Source organism: Zootoca vivipara, chromosome 1 (assembly GCF_963506605.1).
Source record: "Zootoca vivipara chromosome 1, rZooViv1.1, whole genome shotgun sequence".
Lineage (NCBI taxonomy): Eukaryota > Metazoa > Chordata > Lepidosauria > Squamata > Lacertidae > Zootoca > Zootoca vivipara.
In genome coordinates, this window is record NC_083276.1 from 126,785,487 (window position 1) to 126,809,072 (window position 23,586).

At 42.0% G+C, this 23,586-nt stretch overlaps 1 protein-coding gene across 2 annotated transcripts in view; it reads left to right on the forward strand.

Moving 5' to 3' along the window:
* PARD3B (par-3 family cell polarity regulator beta) overlaps positions 1-23,586 on the forward strand; it is a 539,269-nt gene that overhangs the window by 183,864 nt on the left and 331,819 nt on the right. For both annotated transcript variants that reach the window (XM_060281957.1, XM_060281959.1), the window contains exon 11: positions 6,732-6,917. In XM_060281957.1, coding sequence (XP_060137940.1) covers positions 6,732-6,917 — 186 coding nt within the window. The remainder of the gene's footprint in view (positions 1-6,731; positions 6,918-23,586) is intronic.

Sequence of the window (23,586 nt, forward strand, 5' to 3'; positions counted from 1 at the left end):
GCTATCATAGCAGGTAGCCATCGCTAGCCCTCTCTGTGGAAGCGAGTTCCATAGTTTATGCGCCGAGCGAAGGACTTTTCTTTCACCTGTCCTGAATCTTCCAACAGTCAGCTTCATTGAATGTCCATAAGTTCTAGTGGGAGGGAGGGAAACTTTTCTCTATCCGATTTCTCTAAACTGGATCCCGTTTTAAAAATTGGAGTTCGGCTGCTTTCCAGTCCTCAGGTATGGAAGCTTGATCTGAGGGACAAGTTACATATATTTTTGTTAGATCCGTATGTTCACGTTTGAGCTCTCTGTCGGATACCACCCAGAACTGGTGATGGGTCAGTTTTTATTTTGTCCATTAGGCCTAGGAACTGTTGTGACAACATATGCAAACTATTCATTCAGCTGCTTCTTCCACACTTAGTAGTTTATTACTATATAGCAAGCAGTATAACAATTTTTCACAGTGCTTTTCTTGTCACCTAATGGCCAGAGCAAGCACAGCCTCTGCTCTGAGAAGTTGCATCCTTAAGCAGCTGCTTCACTGTTGAGATTTTACTAATGGCTTTCTATTCCTCAAGCTAAAGCAGATCAAGCCTGTTTTTTCATTACTGTGAAGGTAATGAAAGTAATCTCACTGCTAAGAATGTATAAGTGTGTTACCTTCCACAGATAAGAAAACCTGATGTGAGAAGAATGAGATCAGAATGGATTGTTCCTAAACTAGCTGGTGTACAATTATTATTTTTTAACTTAAGTGTGCATGCACATGAAGGCTCATACCAATGACAAACTTAGTTGGTCTCTAAGGTGCTACTGGAAGGATTTTTTAAATTTAATTTAGATAGGATTGTCATTCATTATACCTTACAGAAGCAGACCTCTAAGAGCTGTTCAGTTTAAAAAGAGAGCAGGGACTTTGGAGAGAAAACCAAGCATAAACATAGGTCACCTAGCCACAGCCTTCATTGTGGTGAGGTGTATTGTATTTCTGTTTAAATTATAGTCATTAATCTGGAGATCCCGAGCCATAAGATGGCTAGATTGGCCTCTACTAGAGCCAGGGCCTTTTCAGTACTGGCCCCAACTTGGTGGAATGCTCTTTCCCAGGAGACCAGGGCCCTGCGGGATTTGTCATCTTTCCGCAGGGCCTGCAAGACAGAGCTGTTCCGCCTGGCCTTTGGGTTAGACTCAGCTTGACCCCTGTGTTTTTCCTCCCTCATGGTTTGGATTTATGGAATACTTGAATTGAGGCTGCACTTTAAATTTTAATACGGTATTTTAATCTGTATTTTAATTAATTGTTTTTATGTTTTATTGTAATTCTGTTGGTGTCAGCCGCCCTGAGCCCGGTTTTTGACTGGGGAGGGCAGGGTATAAATAAAAATTTATTATTATTATTATTATTATTTCCAAATAATGTACCTATACATATAAATTAGGACATGCAAATGTTATGCAAATGTGGCCTTCTGTTTTTATTTGGCGATACACTTCTTCTTTTGGCATTGTGAAAGTATCCACCCTAAATTTCAGAGCTTTGTGCAAACCACTTATTTGCTTTCCAGAGAGCTCCAGTGAGGTAAATAGCTGCGAAATATTATGGATTCCAAACTGGATGTAAGCGGAGAGCTGAAGGAAACCTAATACTTGAAAATGATTTAGTATATTTATATCTGTCGTCTCGCTTCAACACATTTTAACAACTCTATTTTGGTACTGATAGCATACCCACACAGTCTGACGATAACCCAGCAGATTGGTGCAAAGAACTAATGCATGCACTCACTCCCTTTTAATAAACTAATAAATCTTAGGAAAAAACATGAAACACTTGAACACCTAAATTTGTTTGTCATGTTGTTTTTGGCGCTGTGCTTATTTTGGTAATCCAGTCACTTAGCTCTGTATTTATTTAGGAGTACAGTTAGAATTAGAACAGTTTGTTCCCCAAATCCTCTAAATTGTCATCATCATCATTATTATTTTAAAAAGAATACTTCTCTCCTGTATTGTTGCTTTTTAGATTCTGCTACACTGGGATTTGTTGTGATCAGAGGTTTGGCGTGTTCAGACTTAAGTATTTATTAAAATACCCATAATAAAATTGTTGCAGATGGAAATGGAGAACATTCCGGTGATAGCTATGAACAGGTGTGCAGAATATTTGTTGTTACACAAGCACGTTATATAAATTGAGATAATTGCTGTGCTCCAATTAATTCTGTTGCTCCATTGGAAGTGGGGAGTAAAGTTGGCAATTTGGTACAATAAAATAACTTGGCAAAAAAGCAAGTAAACACACAGGTGCACTTGTCTGTACGAAGATGTACGCGTGGTGCTTCAACAGATGGGTACAACTATGTGCAAAAGTTTCCCAAGAAGCTTATATTGTATTGCTTATATGTTAATGGGAGAGATGGACTTTGAAATCAGTAACATCCCTGCCATAGTGGTGCTATAGCTTAATTATTCAATAAAACCCCTTTTCCCAAGTCTGTCTAACATAGCATTTTATTCATATTCTTGTCATGGGAAAACTGAAAATACGTAATACAGTGGTAACTCGATCTATGAACTTAGTTCATTCTGGAAGTCCGTTCTTAAACCAAAGCATTCTTAAACTGAGGCACGTTGTCTGTACTGAGGCCTCCGGTGTCTATCCACCGTTCAGCTTCTATACATCTTCTGAGGCAAAGTTCACTAGCCGGAACACCTACTTCCGGTTTTACGGAGTTCGTTGCCCAAATAGTTCGTTAACAGGACTGTTCACAGACCCAGGTTACCACTGTAGTCTGAACAAAAGATCTGTTTAAAGAAGATGGGGTGTGACATAAATCAAAAGGTATTGCCCCTTTAAGAATCTACATTTTCCCTTTAAGAATCTACATTTTTCCAGCAAGGGGGGTGGAGCCTAGAAGGATTGGACTTGCACACACAAGCTCATCGATTTCACTCCAGCATTTCTTGGACAATGCATTCACTGGGAGCTGTCCTTAGTGCTGAAGTCACTGCCCTGCTGTGTTCCTTTGCCTGCCTTCAGTTGCACAATGGATGTTGGTCCATTAGGCCCCCACCAACTTCAGTCTCCCTGTAGCCAAGCCCTCCTACTTTCTTATTTACAGCCAGGCCGGTGGGTCACTCTGTATGACAGTTTCCTCCTCCTTCGGCTCAGTGTTGCCCTTGTACAACTCCGCATGGAACAAAGTGAGTTAGTTGGCTCTCCCTGTCTTTGGCTCTGGCACCAACTGCCCTTGGTCTCCCTGCCTTCTGTTTGACCAGTCCCGAGGGACTCTGCAACCACCACTGTGGAGACAGGCAGATCAGAACAGCTTCAATGTTTCTTGAAAAAATGTGTGTATATAGAGTTGAATTACCTCGGGTCCATGATGGCCTTCCCACCGTCGCTCTGCTTTTTGTTGAATCAACAAGAAAAGAAAGATTGGACGGCTTTTCACAGTATGATGCCTTACAACTCCTTCACACTTCTCCATGTATCCCAGCCTTATCTGGTGCTGTTTCAATATCTGATCTGTTTAGCTCATGTTTGTTTTCAGCTGCATTTATTTTATCACATTGTGCTTTTATTAACATATTAATTTTGAACATTGCCTCGAAGCTGTTGTGTGTGTGTGTGTGTGTGTGTGTGTGTGTGTGTGTGTGGTGCAGTATTTCAAAATCCACTAGATAGATGAATCTGTTTTATGATCTCCTGGCCAGGATCTAAAGATACCAAGGGTGCTTGGAGGTGGTACTGTGGTCTAAACCACCAAGCCTCTTGGGCTTGATGATCGTAAGGTTGGCAGTTTGAATCCGCACATCGGTGCCAGAGGTTTGCGAAGTTCAATCTGCCTTATGGTAACACAGCTGTTCATGTGCATGCTCAGTTCTACATAATACTTACACATCAGGGGGCGCAAGTGGCACTGTGGCCTAAACCACTGAGCCTTGGGCTTGCCGATCAGAAGGTCGGCAGTTCAAATCCCTGCTACGGGGTGAGCTCCCATTGCTCTGTCCCAGCTCCTGCCAACCTAGCAGTTCAAAAGCATACCAGCGTGAGTAGACAAATAAGTACTGCTGTGGCAGGAAGGTAAACAGCATTTCTGTGCGCTTTGGCACTCACCACGGTGTCCCGTTGCACCAGAAGTGATTTAGTCATGCTGGCCACATGACCTGGAACGCTGTCTGCGGACAAACGCTGGCTCCCTTGGCTTGAAGCGAGATGAATGCCGTATCCCACAATCAATTTTGACTGGACTTAACCGTCCAGGGGTCTTTTACCTTTACCTTTACTTGAGTAGCATGCCACATGAATGCAGCAGTTGAGTGGGAAGGAAACAGTTTGTGATACTGCGTGTCATGTATTCTGCTTTTCAAAGGGGAAAAGCCTTAGTGGCCTAAGATGTGAAAAAAGCAATTTGCATCCCAGTCCTTGTCTTGAGACATGTTAGAAATAAATTGGAGAGTTGGAAGATGTGGATGCTGGATGGCTAGAAAAGAGTGAATTGGAGAAATGAGTGAGCTGAAAGAAAGCCAAGGGAGGGATAGTTCATTATGGGGGAAAGAAGAGAAGGGGTGCTAAATCATCAGCCATCAGAAGCAGATTTTGAGGGCGCACAGAAGGCTAAAGTGCAAAGGAGAGGGAGGTGTAAGTCTGCTCTGCTCAAACGTAGGCAGTGCTAGACGCAGCCCACATACAGAATATTTATATGGTCTAATAAAAATGCACCCAGTTCTGTCAACTTCAGAACAGTAAACAATCTAAAGGTGGTTTTATAGCTGGGAAGAATGACGAGCATGTGTGTTTTCTGATTTACTTTTCAACATTTTCAACAGATTTCCATTTGGCCTTATGTTTTTATTTGAACAAAACTACTCGTAACTGCAGTGATCTAGAGCTGAGTTAGTGTTTCAAAATCATAATGTCGCAAACCCAAAAATGTTTCCTTTACTAGATTGATTATTTATTTATTTATTTATTTATTTATTTATTCCTAAAAGTGGGAGCTTTTATGATTCAGTGATTGCAAAGTAACATTCATTTTCCAATCGTACTAGTTGGACAGTTCTCTTCTGAAGGACTCAGACTTGCACATGAGCATCTTTTATTTTTATTTAAAAATATATGTCAGAAAAGTTAACAAAGAAAAAAAGAGCTAGATCAGACAAAAAATATTAATGTCAACATCAGGCCACTTTTATGTTTTCCAATTAAATGAAATGCATTAACTTTGTCATATGGTTAAATATATTAAATATTTGCTCTTGATACTTATTGGAATTGAGGTTCAGTAGACCTTGCATATCTCCCCCCCTCCCCCATATGGAGGCTTTCAGATTAAAACTGTATTATTTATTTTAGTTTTCCACAGAACTAAAAATAGTAGGTTTTAATTGCATTGTGGGAGCACCTGATCAAGGGTTTTAGGGGTGGAAGCTACTTTTTTTGTAGCTTTCAGTGGTGGTCCACAAAAGAGATTTTGGGGAAGCGTCCTGATTGGCACTCTTGACTAGGACCAAGTCAAAGGTTATGTGTACAAGTGTTCATGTTTTAATGAAGAACAAGTTGCTCCGTTGGTTATTTTGTTTCAAATAGAGGTGAATGTGTTTCCCCATTTAGTGTGAGGACAGGAACTGCTGTGCTAACCTCTGAACTCTCCTTGTGGCAGCATCCCATAGGCTAAATTGTTTCATTTTATTACATTGCATTGGTTGCCAGTTGATTTCAAGGTCCTCACATTGGCATACCTGCCAAGTTTCCCACTGAAAAATGCGGGATCAGCAGTGGCGTGGCGCCGGAATTCGCATAGAAGCATCTTCTGGGGCCGCTCTGCCCATGTGTGGGCACCGGAAATAGGGCAGAGTGGCACCAGAAGTCACTTCTATGCATGCCCACCGCCATGCGGCCACCACCAAGATGGCTGCCAGGCATGCGTAGAAGCAACTTCCGGTGCCACTCTGCCCTATTTCTGGTGCCCACACAAGGGCAGGGCAGCACCCAAAATGGAGGCTCCCTGGCAGGTAGGAAATCCGGGGGATTTCCGGGATTTTTCTCCATTCGGGAGAACCGCGGGTAATGGATTAGAATCCGGGGGTTTCCCGCGAAAAACAGGATACTTGGCAGCTAAGCATTGGTGTTAAGACCACCAGGGCTTCCCATCAGATGCAGAAACCTGCTTTAAATCTTTGCAACTTTCACCTGAGCAGAGTGGTGCGGGAATAACAGGAAGGGGTGGGTTGGAAAAGTCATGTTGTGATGTCATGCTGGTTGCATTTTCCTGATTATCTGGGCTCTATGAGTGAGCCTGACTATGAAGAAACTGAAAGAGCAGCAGTAAAGAACCAAACCAAACCATGGAAGAAGCAGTGTTGTGAATAACATTGGAGTAGGTGGGATGAAAAAAGTGGGTTTTCCTTTGGGGGCTGGGTTAGGGGATAGCTTGGCTTCACACCCACCCATATTTCTTCTCTGTATATCACTTTTGTTTATAGAAACTTGGAGAATTTTAATTATATTTAAATTGTAATATATATAATCTCTGTTCCAAAGGGGGGCATTTCTTTCACGATGATTTCCAATTGACCATGTTTTTAAAAAAGAGAATCAAGTAATATGCCTCCTTTCCCTCAGTGTATACCTCTCAAATCGTTGACTTGCGAAATGCAGATCAGGGCACCTGAGAAGGAGGCATTTATTTAACTCCTGTCTGTTTATGCAGATGTTCTGCTTCTTTGTCTAACAGAAAGGAGAACCCTACTGCAGCGTTCTTTCGCTTGACACCACAGAGCAATTGACCTTCGAGATCCCTCTGAATGACTCGGGTTCGGCCGGACTTGGTGTGAGCTTAAAGGGCAACAAATCTCGAGAGACTGGGGCTGACCTTGGGATTTTCATCAAATCCATCATCCACGGAGGTGCTGCTTACAAGGTATGGGGAAAAAATCAGTTATTTTATTTTATTTTATTTTAACCATTGCTCTTGAATGTAAATATGAGAACCAGTTGCCGGGTTTGTGTGCGGCGCAAGAACAGTGTGTGTACTTAACATAAGAATCTTTGAGCTGGGTCAATCAAAAGGGCCACCCGCTGCCCCATCATCTACCTGGCCAACAAGAAGCCACCAGAGCTTGATGATGATCATGGATTTTTCATCTAACAAGGAGTTCTGTGGTGTGGCTTACTCAGGTGAGGCTGAATGGTTGATAGAATTCAGGCATATTAGGAATTGCTGCATATGGCTCTCTATCATCTTCCTTTCATTCACATGAAGCTTCTTCTTTCGCTTTCCTGACTTGGCACCCCCTGACTTGAGAACACCAGGCTCCTCTCAACTATTTGATGCACATTCTTTCCAGTACATATATCAAGAACTGCTTGTTCTTAACACCTAGTAGGTTGAAAATTAAGTCTCCTGTTTTTGCTTCCTCTACTCTTATCAAAGGGACGCGGGTGGCACTGTGGGTTAAACCACAGAGCCTAGGGCTTGCCGATCAGAGGGTTAGCGGTTCGAATCCCATTGCTCGGTCCCAGCTCTTGCCAACCTAGCAGTTCGAAAGCATGGAGTGCAAGTAGATAAATAGGTACTGCTTGGGTGGGAAGGTAAATGGCGTTTTTGTGCACTGCTCTGGTTTGCCAGAAGTGGCTTTGTCATGCTGGCCACATGGTCAGGAAGCTGTACGTCGGCTCCCTCGGCCAGTAAAGCGAGGTGAGCCCCGCAACCCCAGAGTCGTCCGCAACTGGACCTAATGGTCGGGGGTCCCTTTACCTTTTACTCTTATCAAATTATCCAAATTCTTACAAAACAATGGTGTATAAAGGTAGGATAAGATAAGTGGGATAAAATAAGTGGTTTCTTTAAAAATTAAACCCATTGAGTTGGAGGAAGCTAGCCAGACTTTAGTGATAATAGACTTGGCAAAAGAGACAATTCTAGATTATTCAGCCCTGTCCTCTTTTAAGAATGTGATGAATCAGAATGCTTTGCAGTGAGGATTGGCTACTCAAAATGACATCATAGAGTCCCATAATGGAAATATTTTAATTGACCTTCTGTAAATGAGTAAGGAAGAAAAACTCCAAAATTTTATTTTTAGGTTGTGTGGCAACAGCAAATTTGTCCATGAATATTCAAAATCCTTACATAGAATTCTACAACATGTTCTGTTTCTGCCGCGGAAGCTTCTCAGACATCTGTTCAGAATGCATTTGCAAAGGAAGCTGACTTTCGCTGAGTCAAACCCATTGGCCCATCTAGTTCAATATTGTGCACATTGACCGGCAGGCATCTCCCAAAATTAGAATGTGACTGGTACCTCTTCCTCTCTGCAAACACACTCATGTTCACACAAAGCTGTCCCATGACCCCAACCATCTAAAGTCCTGCAAGTTCTTTCAGTGCCAGGGGTAGAAACTGGGACCTTTTCTGCATAGATATGTTCATATTAAACCACCAAGCTATGGCCTGCCTGCTTACTATATCAGAGGCAAGCCACCAGTAAATCACACCATGAAAGCTGGTGTTAACTCTTTATGAGCAGAAACGCAATTCGTGCAGGCGTGTCAGGCGTAATGAGCACAGCAACTCATCTCCAGGAGGTCTTGCCCCCATGAAGCAGTTTCTGAGACTGAAGGTCCCCACCTCCCCACACCTGCCTTAGGTAAAGGTAAAGGACCCCTGGATGGTTAAGTCCAATCAAAGGCGATTATGAGGTTGCGGCGCTCATCTCACTTTCAGGCCAAGGGAGCTGGTGTTTGTCCACAGACAGCTTTCCAGGTCATGTGGCCAGCAGGACTAAACCGTTTCTGGCACAACGGAACACTGTGATAGAAACCAGAGCGCATGGAAACGCCGTTTACCTTCCCACCACACTGGTGTGCTTTCGAACTGCTAGGTTGGCAGGAGCTGGGGCAGGGCAATGGGAGCTCACCCCATCATGGGGATTCGAACCAGTAAGCTTCTGATCAACAAGCCCAAGAGGCTCAGTGGTTTAGACCACAGCACCACCCATCAGAGACTGTGTTGCGTGTCACCAATCTCTCTTCTTCAAGCCTCTTCTTGTTCTGGGAAACCAGGGGACAGGAACTTGTCACAGGAGGGGAAGGGGAACCCATGACTCTTCACCAACCTGACTCATCTCTGCCTCTTGGCCCCCCTCCTCTCCTGCTTTTGCTTCTTCCTCTGATTCTGAACTTCTCTCTGCCACAGACTCTCCCAGCTCACTAAACCCTGTTACCCCCTCAGCTTCCAGCACCTCCTCTGACCACCTATTGTTGTTCCACCATAACTCCCCAGGCTCTGAGTCTTCTTCCCTTAGTGGTTCCTCCCACCATTCCTCTCCATCCAGCTAGTGCACGACTTCCGTGTTGTGAATATTGCATGCTCTTTGTATATTTCTGTTTGCACTGCATTTTTGTAAAAAACTACACAAGTAATACAAGCCTTATGAAAGAGTTCCTCTGTTTTCTTAATACTGGGTGGAATTATTGCAAGTTTCTGAACCTTATATCTTCTTTCTCATTGCATCCTTGAAAAAGTGGTTGTAGATATAATCGTTTAAAAGGAATGCCATATGTTGTTATTTTTTATTTCTACAAAACTTACCTGCAGAGAGTGAAAGCACCTTAGAAAATCAGTTATTGAAAATACTCACATTTTTTAGAGTGACTTCCTTGAATTTTCATGTTTTCATTAAGGGATTCAAACTCTGTTTTATGCGGCAAACTGCTAAGCCATGAGGGTGCCTCCATAACAACATTCTGCCATTTGACATTCTTTCTGTGCTGCTTTACATAGCCCCCAGGGGCAACACAGGTGGGCCCATAAAACAGCACAAATAACAACAAAGAGACACAATTTTTGATTGCAGAAATAAATTCACCAAGCCTATGAATTGAAATAAAGTATATTCCGTTTATGTGAGAAATTAAAAACTACTTCCCCATGTTTTTTATTGAATAATTAAAATAGTATTATGGACAAAAATGTGTTATTTGGCAGGAGTTATATCAGTTGCATAAAACTTAATTATTTTTGAGCTAAACAAATCAATAAAAGAAAGTGCTTCTGGGTTTTTCCCACTATGTTGCAACGCAATTAGTATTCTGCACTATTGTTTTGATTTGTAAGATTTGAATAGATGTAAACACCCAAAAATAAACAAATCCTTTCTAATTGTTTAATAGTATATTGACTTTCCTAAATAGACATTATTTTTTAAAGTTAATTCCTAAAGACACCTCCCTCAGAAAGAAACACTTATTCATCAAATTATGTACATTTATATCCTGGTACTCCTCTAAATAGGACAGTTTGCTGTATGGCTGATATATGCGTTATTGAAAATATATTAATCAAGTAATTGGCATGCATGGTGAATATGCAATACACTGTTGCCTTCCTTCCCTTAAAGGGAAAAAGCCGTTCAGTTCATTTCTATGAGAAAATGGGCTTTTTTTAAAACATCTGAACTTTAGATCTTACTGTTGGTGTTACTTCCTTCAAAGCAAAAATGTAATTTGAAATCTAGACCGTGTGGTTGTAAATTACAGTAAGTCTTTTGAGTACATATATTTGGATCTCTGAGCTTACAACCCAAGTGTGGCTTTGTAGATTAAGCATGGCACCTGCATTGGAGAAATTTGGGTCCAAGTTCCTTCTTAGCCATGAAACTCAATGAATGCCTCTTGTCACGTAGCTTTGTGTGAATTAGAGGCAGGGATCTGGGGAAGAACAATGAAGTTGTATCTCAGCCAACGACTTTCTTTTCTTTAAAAAACAACAACACCGAATTCATAGAATTGTTGAGTTGGAAGGGACTCCGAAGTTCATCTAGTTCAGGGATGTCCAACTGGTCGACCACGATCGACAAGTCTATCCCCAGATGCCAGTGGAAATTAAACGAAGGGCCTGCTGGTTTCTCTTTAAGGTTTCCAGACTCAAAAGAGAGCAGGGCAATTAAAGGCACAGAAGTCCTGTCCTCTATTGAGTCTGGCAACCCTAAGGAGAGCCCACCACCTCTCATGGGAGTCTACTCCACTGTTAAACAGCTCTTACTCTCAGAAAGTTATTCCTGGTGTTTAATCAGAATCAGTTTTGTAACTTGAATACATTGGTTCAGGCCCTAGCTTCCAGAGCAGGAGAAAACAAGCTTGCTTCGTCTTCCATCTGACAGCCCTTTGGATACTGGAATATGGCTATCATATCTCCTTTCAGTATCCCCTTTCCCCCTCTAACTCCTTCAGCTGTTCCTCATAAGTCTTGATTTCCAGACCCTTGATCATCTTGGTCACTGTTCTCTGTACACGTTCCAGCTTGTCAATATCCTTCTTATACATATGAAAGATCACGTACAGATCGGCACAATAAAAAACATCACAGCACTAGCCCTTTCCTTAAAAGTAAGCGGCCCTAATAGAGAAGGAAGTCCCAAAGGGCTGATTGCAGTAGGTTCCCTCTGTCTGTGCTGAAAAACAGGAGGAATAAAATTGCAAGAAAATAGAATATAACAATCATAGAAAACTTGAATGAATGGCGTAAAATATATCCCATAATGGAATACAAGGTTCATATTTCTACCAAACTTACCAAATATTCATGAATGTTACCAGATAAACTCCTATTTAGTCAGAATGTGCCAACCATGAGATTATTTGGTCATATAAATCACAAACAGATTGGAGAGTTCCTGTGTCTTGTGAGCGGCAGGGGCTGGCGGCGGCGGGACGATGAGCGGCAGGCGAAAGGGCTTCAGAGAGGGGCTGCTTAAAATGGTGGCCACTTGAGCGCTGCTGCTGCTGCTGCTGGCACCAGCAAAGCCCAGCCCCCTTCCTTCTCTAGGCAGGGCGGGGAGAAGCCAGGAGGAGGGAGGGAGGAGGCATCACTGCTGCCGTGTGAGGGAGAGGGAAAGAACGCACGTGCTGGCGATTCTTGCGGCGATTCCCGGACTGTCCATGGGACGGATCCAGAAGGCAATTGGGCCTGATCTGGCCCACGGGCCTTAGTTTGCCCACCCTCCTTTTAAGAGAGGTTTCTTTTGCCTCCCTTTTAGCGTATAGTTGGCAATATTGAAAGAACAGAATTCATTCTGAGATGGAGATAATCTTTTAAAGAACACAAACAAAGCTTTAGTGATGATTGAAGGACTCCTGTTTTTACATTAGATAATGGTGTCTTCATTTCAATTGTTTAGTTCCATTGTACCTCTGCCTGGCCATACAATGCAATAAGGTTATTTATTCCAATTGATTTTTGTAGGCAGTGTATGAATTGGAAAAGGTCACATTTATCTATGAGTTCTGATCTACCCCGACCTTGAATCCATTAAAAAAACCACACAAAAACACAGCTCTCAGACTTGTTTACTGGGCTCTGAAAGGCTCTCACTAGATGCCAGATGGCCTTGTGAGATCTCGGAAGAACTTTGCAGAGCCCCACCAATCAAATCAGAGAGCTGGTTTTGGCTATACACGATTTTAGCTTTCCACGCTATCTCCAGAAGGTAAGTCAACTTCACTTCTTCCCTGGTCCTCTATTGTGCAAGAAGCCCCTAGAAACTATCACAGCATGTATTTGGGGGAGGGGGCGAGCTGATGCCTTTGGGGAGAACAAGGCAATAAAAGTAAAAATTCTATTAATCTTTTAAAAAATAGTTCAGGGCGAAATATTTTTATTTTATTTTTGCTTTTTGTGGGTGGGAGAGTTCTACCTTGCACAGCAGTAGTTTTTGCTATGAAAATTTCCATTAGGTACATTGAATTGAATTGATGCTTTTGAATTATGGGGCTGGAGGAGACTCTTGAGCAGGCATCCCCAAACTGCGGCCCTCCAGATGTTTTGGCCTACAATTCCCATGATCCCTAGCTAATAGGACCAGTGGTCGGGGAAGATGGGAATTGTAGCCCAAAACATCTGGAGGGCCGAAGTTTGGGGATGCCTGCTCTTGAGAGTCCCATGGACTGCAAGAAGATCAAACCTATCCATTCTGAAGGAAATCAGCCCTGAGGGCTCACTGGAAGGACAGATCCAGAAGCTGAGGCTACAATATTTTCGCCACCTCATGAGAAGAGAAGACTTCCTTGGAAAAGACCCTGATGTTGGGAAAAATGGAGGGCACAAGGAGAAGGGGATGACAGAGGACGAGATGGTTGGACAGTGTTCTCGAAGCTACCAACATGAGTCTGACCAAACTGTGGGAGGCAGTGGAAGACAGGAGTGCCTGGCGTGCTCTGATCCATGGGGTCACGAAGAGTCAGACACGACTAAACAACAACAACAATATCAGAAGCAACATGAATAGGGGAGTGCAGATGTTTGGATGAATATGCACTTCTGTAGATGTGAAATTTTTATCTGTCTGCATTCAGGCATTCATGTACATGCTTTCCAACCTTAAGGCTGGGCTTCCCATTCTTAGCATGAAATTCATAAAATATCTTTAATTTTTCCTTGCTGCTCTTGATTTTATGCATTTCCCCCTTTAAATACATCTTGCTCCTTCCTAGAGCTGTAAACGTTGTTTGCTTGAGGGTATACATTGAATTTAAGTGAACCGAAGTTCTGCTGTGAAACTGTAACATACAAAATCATTATTTTTTGTAAGGATAGTCCCTTTACAGATAGCTTGTGGAGAGGAGAATGTGAGTGTGAAGCTAGTCTAATAAATGAGTTTCAGAAATGCCTTGGGATAGCATCCAGGAAAGAGGTTAATACTAAAGCAAATTCAATCCCCCCTCCACTGTAATATTGTACTAGAAATACTGTTCTTAGTTATAAAGGGGAATTGACTGCTCTGTAAAATGACAGTATAGATCCTTAGAAATTGCAGGAAATGACTTATCCAGCACTGGGAATCTTCGCCCACTCTGTTGAAGAAACAGTGCTCAAAATGCTGACTATCTATAAGGATCAAGGTTCCTTATAGGATTCACCCTTTTTAGAAGTGAGAACTCAGAAATAGAGACGTTTCTTCAAGCTGTAGCCCAGGCATCCCCAAACTGCGGCCCTCCAGATGTTTTGGCCTACAACTCCCATGATCCCTAGCTAGCAGGACCAGTGGCCAGGGATGATGGGAATTGTAGTCCCAAAACATCTGGAGGGCCGAAGTTTGGGGATGCCTGCTGTAGCCTTTATGGTATTGGTGAGCTTCTACTTGCAGCCTTTGCCATCTCTCCTTGAGGTGTCTTGTAAACCAGTGATGAGCAGAAGTTAGATCAGGATCTGCTAGTAGATCTCTGAGTGATTTGAAGTAGATTGGTGGGGATTTCATAGTTCCATTTTTAAAAATAAATTATGTGTCAAAAATTAATCACCCCACCCTCCAGTTCCTCTAAATAAGGCATGTCCAACTTCCAACAGATTGTGATCTACTCCCAGTATAAAAAAACTGGTTGTGATCTACCCATTGCCAAAAACTGTTGAGCTTTTTTTAGGGGAGGAGTGAACAAAGTTATTGAACTTTTTGGGGGAGAGGGATGCCCCAGAGTTGTTGAGCTTTTCTGGGAATCATTAAGGATCACACAGGCAACCACTTTCCTTAATACCACGATCGACCAGGGACACACCCGCGATCAACCGGTAGGTTGCGATCAACCTGTTGGACGTGTCTGCTCTAAATCATGCTGCTGAAATGGAATAAGCCGGGTAGATTGGAAAACCAGGGAGAATATTTTTATTTTATTGATTCTGTAGTAAAATAACATTGACCTGTTCCAACAAAACTCGTAGAGTGTTACATGCTTATATCAGTCACCTATAAGAAGAAGAATTGAACAGGGACACTATCGGGTAACTGAGTCACTGCACACATCGGCAAGGCTTCAACTGCCAATGATATAACTTCTCCATAAGTACGTGTGAGTAGCTGGAAGTGACATTATTGCCACTTATGTTTGCATTTTGAATTATGGTGCTGGAGGAGACTCTTGAGAGTCCCATGGACTGCAAGAAGATCAAACCTATCCATTCTGAAGGAAATCAGCCCCAAGTGCTCACTGGAAGGACAGATCCTGAAGCTGAGGCTCCAATACTTTGGCCACCTCATGAGAAGAGAAGACTCCCTGGAAAAGACCCTGATGTTGGGAAAGATGGAGGGCACAAGGAGAAGGGGACGACAGAGGACGAGATGGTCGGACAGTGTTCTCAAAGCCACCAACATGAGTCTGACCAAACTGCGGGAGGCAGTGGAAGACAGGAGTGCCTGGCGTGCTCTGGTCCATGGGCTCACAAAGAGTCAGACACAACTAAACAACTAAACAACAACAACAATGTTTGCATATCTCATACATGGGGCCCATGCCTTGTTTTGTCGAACCTCCAACAACCCTTCTATGTTGTGTGAGTTGCTCTGAAAGAACCAGATCCCAAACTTTCCCTTGCCATCCAGTCAGAAACATACCTTGGAGCCTTTTCAGTTTGAGATGATTCCTGAACTGGCAGCAGTAAACTGCATGGCAATTGGTCCTTATGTGTAAGGGTAGGGTCAAGATTGGCGCCTAGTAGCAGAAGGGCCAGAGCAGGGTTTCAGTTTGATGGTGCACCCAATAATATTGGAAACAACATCGGAAATGTGTCACTGAAACCCAGTAAGCTTGTTGCACTCCCACCATAAATGTATGATATATACCATATGGTAACCTCAAGGTTAGATTACTGACTGCAGTGCGCTATACGGAGGGTTGCCTCTGAAAACGGTTCGGAAATTTCAGCTAGTGCAGAATTCAGCGGCCAGGTTGCTCACCGGAGCAAGACAGTTTGAACATATTACACCGAACCTGGTCTGACTGCACTGAGTACCAATTATTTTCTGGGCCCAAATCAAAGTGCTGGTTTTGACCTATAAAGCCTTAAATGGCTCAGGACCGCAATACCTCAAGGACCGCCTCTTCCCATACCCGGACCCCGAGATCATCTTCTGAGGCTCTTCTTTGTATGCCTCCTCCTTGAGAGGTCTGAAGGGTGGTAACATGAGAACGGGCCTTCTCTACAGTGGCTTTCCATCTGTGGAATGCTCTCCCCAGAAAGGCTCACCTGGCACCTCCCCAGAAAGGCTCACCTGGCAGTCTTCCAGCTTACGTGGCCTGGTATCATGAGAAACTCCAGGCTGTTTGACGGAATAACCTCCTGCCTACAGTTTGATTCCCCACTGCAAAAGTTTGCCCTTTCCACTCTGGCAACTTTGTAGCACCCCAGGTTATCCTCCTAAGCCTCCTCAGTGTAACTCTAAGACACAAACCGTCGCCTCTACACCCGAGGTAAGTTTTGTCCTCTATTGAGCCACCACTTCTGTGAGTTTAGATACCCAGCTGGAATAACTAAGCACATCCACTAACATTTAAGAAAGCTTTATTTAGACTAGATGACTTTTAAATGCGTAATGGTTTCATGTGTACAGGCTCTTAGATCATATTCCTAGTTTCAATTAACAATGGCTAGATAATATAATTCAATTAAACTCCTCAGAACACTTTAAGATCTCCTACGCCTACCCACACTCTCCCTCACTCCCACAACCCTCTCCACCGAATTAACTGCCTCCCATTCCTTTTAAACTCCTTGCAGTCCCGCCCCTCAGGAATGGAATGTGTCATTTATCCAGGAGATTGGGATTTAACTCTCTGCACCCTGGAGTTCTATTGCCAACTAGACCAATCCGTCACAACAACCCATGCCCTTTTAAAATGTGGGGTTGGGGGGTTGGGGGGTGTTATTGGTGGTTATTTTTATTTTAATTATGTATCTTGTGGTTTTATATTTTGGTTTTATTCTGTAACCGCCCTGAGGCCTCCGGTTATAGGGTGGTATATAAATTCAATTGATGATGATGATGATGATGATGATGATGATGATAATGATGATGGTCCTCTTATTTTAGTCCCACCAGCATTGGGATGAAGTCACAGAAGTTATATAAGAGTACTTGACCAGGGTCCACTGCTAGCGAAAAGCAGCACTGGACTCTGGCTGAAATGGTCTTTATAGGAGACTGACACTCCATGGCCCATTTGCTGGTGTAATAATATTGAGCTAACAATATACCATAGTTTATTGAACTGTGAATGAGCAATGTGCCAACATCCTCACCCTTCACCATTCTCTTCCTCCTTTGCATGTTTGATTTCGGTGCCTTTATCTTGGCCTGTTAATTCACAAGGCCTCTTTGTGGTTATTGGACCAGCATTATTACAGCTCTCACTTTCCTGTGAAAGCTCTAGCTTTCCTGACTTGAAAAGAACACAAGATTAGCACACCCCAGCATATCCTGTCGTCTGCTCAGAATGGAGCAAGACACCCATCTACTTGTCCTTAATTTGTAGAACAGACATTCCAAGCTCCATTCGAACAAATCTTCCATAGGTTTGAAGATACTTTTAAGGACTCTGAAGCAACGCTAAAATGGCTAGAGTTAAATGTTAACAAAAGAAGTGAGCTTTTGTGCTCACAAAAAGTGGAAGAGCTCTTCAAAACCTCCATAAAAAAAGATCACAACAATAAAATACTCATTCTTTCCTTCAGCCATTGAAATGAATGATTTCTTTGGTGAGGATTTTATTAGAATACAAAAGATGATGAATACCGTGTCTAATGCCTGCTCTGTGCTTCTTTAATAGAAGGGGGGGAGACCCTTATCTGTTACAGATCACTTCCTCTAGGTGAATTCCTGCCGGCATTGTCACAGGGCACACTTCCTTTGACTGTGGCCTAGAAACGTTCTAACGTTTTTTTCCCCCTCCCCAGTATTTAATTATCTCTGTCACTTCTTTCATGCAGTATATTTACATAAAGGATGTGGAGTGGCAGATTTAAAAGGAGAAATTGGGGGGGGGTAAAGATTGCACCATATATCTTACTATGAAACCATCATAGTGGAAAATGATTTCTGCTTGTGTGCCGCTGTGTGAACAATTTAAGACTTTGGTATTTGTGCATATAGCTTTGAGCATATAGCTGTGTGGCCCAAGTATTCTAAAGAGCCCTTCTTTCATTGTTTGCTGACTCTAAGCTTACGATCTGCAGGGGACATTCTGCTCATACTGCTGTCAATCTGAGTGGCTTCAAATACAGTGGTACCTTGGTTCTCAAACTTAATCCGTTCCAGAAGTCCGTTCCAAAACCAAACACTTTTTAATGCTGCACTGACAAGTACCTTGTTCCTTTCTCATTGGCCAAGTATCACTTTGGGCAGGGAAATTAAACCGGTGCAAGACATTGCAGTAAATAAGATATTTGAGTTACAGGTAGGTAGCCATGTTGGTCTGAGTCGAAGCAAAATAAAAAAATTCCTTTTTTTTAACCAATAAATTTTTATTGATTTTCCATTTTCAGCAACTTATACATTACATATTAGTCCAAACAATACATAGCTGTCTCCAGCTCGGACTTCCCTCCACCCCACCCGCGGGTATATTAGTTCTCACTTCTCGCGTATTTCAACTATTCTCGATAATCAACAATGAAGAATTTAACTCATTACCGCCAACGTTTTCATTCCATTATAGTTCTTTCTTGCATATTCTACAAACTTACTCCATTCTCTATGGAATTTCACGTCACCCTGGTCCCTTATTCTATAGGTTAGCTTAGCCATTTCCATCAAGTCTAATAGCTTCGTTTGCCATTCCGTAATCTGAGGTACCTCTTGTAACTTCCATTTTTGGGCGATTAGTAGCCTCGCGGCCACTGTGGCATACAAGAAAAATCGCTGGTCAGTTTTTTTTTAATTTCGTTATCTAACAGCCCCAATAAAAAGGCTTCAGGTTTTTTCTTGAAGGTGTACCTAAGTATCTTTTTGAGTTCATTATAGACCGCTTCCCAAAAGTTTTTTATCTTAGGACACCCCCACCACATATGAAAAAATTCTCCGTTAGCTGTTTTGCATTTCCAACAAGCCTTATTTTGTAGTCTGTACATTTTGGCTAGTTTGACCGGGGTCAATTACCAGCGATAGGTCATCTTCATAACGTTTTCCTTTAAGGCTGTACAGGCGGTAAATTTTAAATTTTCCTGCCACAGTTTTTCCCATGCCTCCATTTCTATATTGTGCCCAATATCGATTGCCCATTTTGTCATTGATTCCTTCACTGCCTCGTCCATTGTGTGCCAATCTAGCAGTAGGTTATACATTTTAGACAACGTTTTTTGGTTACTTCCCAAAAGTTCAATTTGAAAATTAGATTTCTTTTCTTCAAAACCCAAATTCTTCCTATCCTTCATAAACAAATCATTAATTTGGTGATATTGTATCCATCCTGCCAGCCTATCCTTTATTTGTTCATATGTCTTCAATTTAAATCCTTCTTTGGATTTAGTCACTATTTCCTCATATGTTAACCCCTTTTTATCCATGTTAATTTTCTGAATTGCCAACACATTAGCCGGTGCTACCCACCAAGGTGTTTTTTTCTGAAGCAAGGCTAAAATAAAAAATTCCTTCAGTTGCACCTTAAAGACCAACTAAGTTTTTATTTTGGTATGAGCTTTCGTGTGCATGCACACGAAAGCTCATACCAAAATAAAAACTTAGTTGGTCTTTAAGGTGCTACTGAAGGAATTTTTTAAAGATATTTGAGGTTGCTTCCCCCCCTGCAATTCTTCACTGAAACATGCACACACAGTCCCATGCTTAAAATTTGTTATTACAAAAAAATGAGGTGGTCTTGCTGTCTTCAGTCCAAACTTTCAAAAGATATCCCCCCCTAAAACCATATGACAACTATTAATACAAAAGAAAAAAATACAAAAAAAGAATACGGCAAGTTTTCTTTACTTACTGAATGAAACTGCAACTTCCTGTTATTGCATACACATGCAGCCACACAAAAGCAGAATCTTCCTGTCTCCTCCCCCTCTCTTCCCCATAACCAATCACCAATGGCCCTTTTGGGGAGAAAGTGGTAAAAGAACTGCAATGGAACAATGGCCAAGTGTTCCTGGATGACTCTCATTACCCGGATCAATCTGAGTTCAAGTCTGGTTTTGGGCAGTGCTACTCTTCTGGGGGGACGCAGGGGGACGCATACCCCTAAACATTTTGTGAATCTTTGTGCTTTTGTCCATTTACTGTACAGTGGGACCTTGGTTCTCAAACTTAATCCGTTCTGGAAGTCCGTTCCAAAACCAAAGCGCTCCAAAACCAAGGCGTGCTTTCCCATAGAAAGTAATGCAAAACGGGATTAATCCTTTCCAGACTTTTGAAAACAACCCCTAAAACAGCAGTTTAACATGAATTTTATTTTCTAACGAGACCACTGATCCATCAAATGAAAGCAATAATCAATTGCACTGTACAATAAAATAAATAAGTATATAAAAATTAAAATTATTATTTTTTTCTGCACTGATGGTAGTCCTTGTTTGGATGGGGGGCTTTTATCCTTTTCTGCAGTCACACAATCAGTCAATCAATCACTCACTCAATCAGTAGCTGAATTGGGTTCCACACAGTCACAAAAACAAATTAACCAAAGATGCCTCAAAAACAAAAACGCAAAATAGCAAAATACAAAAGCACCAGACTTAATCCATTCCAGAAGTCTGTTTGATTTCCGAAATTTTTGAAAACCAAGGCACAGCTTCTGATTGGTCCGGGTGCCCCAGAAACAATAGCTGACAGCAGCATTGGCGTTCGGCTTCCGAAAAACGTTTGAAAACCGGAACCCTTCTGGGTTTCTGGCATTTGGGAACCAAGGTGTTTTAGTACCAAGGCATTTGAGAACCAAGGTTCCACTGTACAGCAGTGTGGCGGGGCCTTTCTTTCTGCCACATCCCGGATGTAAAATTCCCTTCCTGGAGAAAGAGATGTCTGCCCCTGGACTAGTGGTCTTTCAGCACCAACTAAAGGGGAAAAAAACAACAACCTTTCCCTTCAGGTTCTTGTGAGCTGAAGGTATTGCCTGGAACAGTTGGATGGGTTGCTGCTGCAATATAATATATTGTAATTGTAATATATTTTATACATTGTTTTATTGTTTTGATACAGCTGTTTGATCCATGTATTTTTATTGAATTGATTTTGCAAGCCTGCTCTGGGATCCTAACAAATGAAAGGTGGGCTTTAAAAAATGAAGGTTGGGGGGGAGGAATTATAATAAATAATAATGCTAAAAAAAATAGCAACACAATTGTCCAAACTTACTGATGCAAGGAGAAATGGAGAAAGGAACAATTGCAAAAAATATGGGCCCTATTTGTTTGTTAAATTTGCACCCTACCCTTTCTCCTGAAGAAGCCCATTATAATGCCATAGCTGCCAAGTTTTCGCTTTTCTCGCGAGCAAGCCTATTCAGCATAAGGGAAAATCCCTGTAAAAAAGGGATAACTTGGCAGCTATGTATAATGCAACTTTATAATGTATATGATACAATAATTTAAAATAGATTCATTTAGCACAATAGATTCATTTAGCACATTTTTGCTGCTAAAATAAAATTAGGTGTGATAGTGTTGGTACCAAAGTAATTGTAGACACTTAGAGTAGGTTTAATGGAGTAGATACTTAAAAAATCTTTAAAATATTCAAGTTTAGGTTTTATTTTTTCATATGATGATATATTGAATTGTTGGTAATGTTTATTCTGACACATTTGCGTGATATTTATGTCTAGTGTGTATATTTATAGAAATGTTTCTACATTTGTATTTTTACAAGCAAAAATAAAAGAAAATACAAATTTCAATACGTGATACTCCAGAAGCTAATACGACTTTACCGTCATGACTTGTCTATGAAACCATTGCATTTAGCACTTTAAAAAGTAGAATGTTAATGTGAATATATTTTGTGGTGTTGTGACTTAAAAATGTATGTTGCGTATACAGTAATAGTGACAATACAAGGTTGTCAAAATGTTTATAAATGTTCCCGCTGTGTCCAAGATTGAGATTCTGGTTGTGAAGGATGTTGCACCACTCATGAAATGTTTTGTTACCTAGATTAGAGCTCTTGTGTTTACTATAAGTTTCCATCTCTTGCCTCACTAATTTGGTTTATTTATTTTTTTCATCCTGTTCATAACCCGTTTTTTCCTCGGTTGTGCGGTAGTGCTCCTTGTTCTGAACCCTGCTCTTGTAACAGCTTTCATCACAAGTTATAAGGAGAAAATGCTTAGTTGGACTTAGCATCAGTGTAACACAAATACATTGAATGCTTTTAACGATGGGGGTATCTGAATTGCAAATATACATATTATGGACCACTAAGATATATGAGAAATGTAAGCAACCCTGACGAGTGCTTATAGAAAACTCTTAATGAGGTTATGATTGAATCAAATTCACTGTAAGCAGCCTAATGGTTTTTCAATTCTGCTTCCTCTACTATGGGTCTTTCCCCCCCCTTCTTCTTCTTCTTTTTTTACCGCAAACCCTTTCAGCCCATATTAGGTTTCTTCAGGTTTATGGCATCAACATGAATAATTTGAACTAAGATGTCTCTCAGATAAGAAAAAACCACTTCCTTAATAAAGAAGTACTACCATATCTCTATGATCGAGATAAAGGTTGTAGACTGTAGGGCATATTAATCAGCGGCAGGCGCTGCATCTTGAAATGACCTGCATGGCCCGCTTCCGTTTACTTCACTTTCCCTCGCTATCCTAAAGAAACCTGTGGCTTCAGTACCACACAAATCTCCACCTGAGATGTGGCAAATAGATTGAGAATTGAGAAATAGATTGACGCTTCATCATGCTTGTACCACCTGTCTTACGGCAGGGATGGGGAACCTATTGCCATCCAACTCCCATCAGGATGGCTAATGGTCAAGGATGATAGGAGCTGTAGCTCAGTAACTTCTGGACAGCCTCGCCCCCTGGTGTATTGTGGATTGTCACTCAAAATCTGGTTGGTGGTCAGAGATTTATTTATTTTTCAATGGCAAATTAAAATCCAAATGTTTCCTTAGTCCTGTGCAAGTCTTCTAGGTTGACGCTCTTCCATTTTTCTTCAGCTTCTCGTATTGTGTCGGGCCAAGAGCAACATTCTTGACAGGTTTTTTGGCACAGCTTGTTGGGTTCTGCCTTTCTGAATGGGGCTTCTGTGGTGCACTCAGAACACACTGCATGGTCCTTTGAATGGCCTGTACATTTCCACTAGTTCAGACTGAGTATCCAATGTAAGGAACAGATTTTGGAAGAAGCTGATTCTGTCAATAACAACAACAACGGATGTAAGGGTGACTCCCTACAGGGAGCCAGCCCCCATCATCCTGATGTCCACCTCGTCAAGTACAGAGAGCACTAGTGGCTCTGAAGCAGCCAGAGGGGGAGGAAGAGACTCCGGGGGGGGGGGGAGAGAAATCCGAGTGAGGAACAATGGGAAAGCTTGGGGGCGGAGAGATGCAGACAGGGGCTCAGGTATGTTGGAGAGCCAGGTCACCAACCTCTCGGAGGAAACTGAAAGGGCATCGCTCCTTCCGGCGCAAGAAGTAAGGAGAGCGCCGAGAGGCAGGTCAAGGGGGAGGCATTTTGGGGTGCCCCGACTACTTTGCTGGCATAGGAACAGACGTACTCCATTGCCGGACTCTGATTCGGGATGAGAGGTCATGTTTTAAGCTGTCTCTACACTGTAAATAATTAGCACAATAAACGTATTTGAAGACAAACTG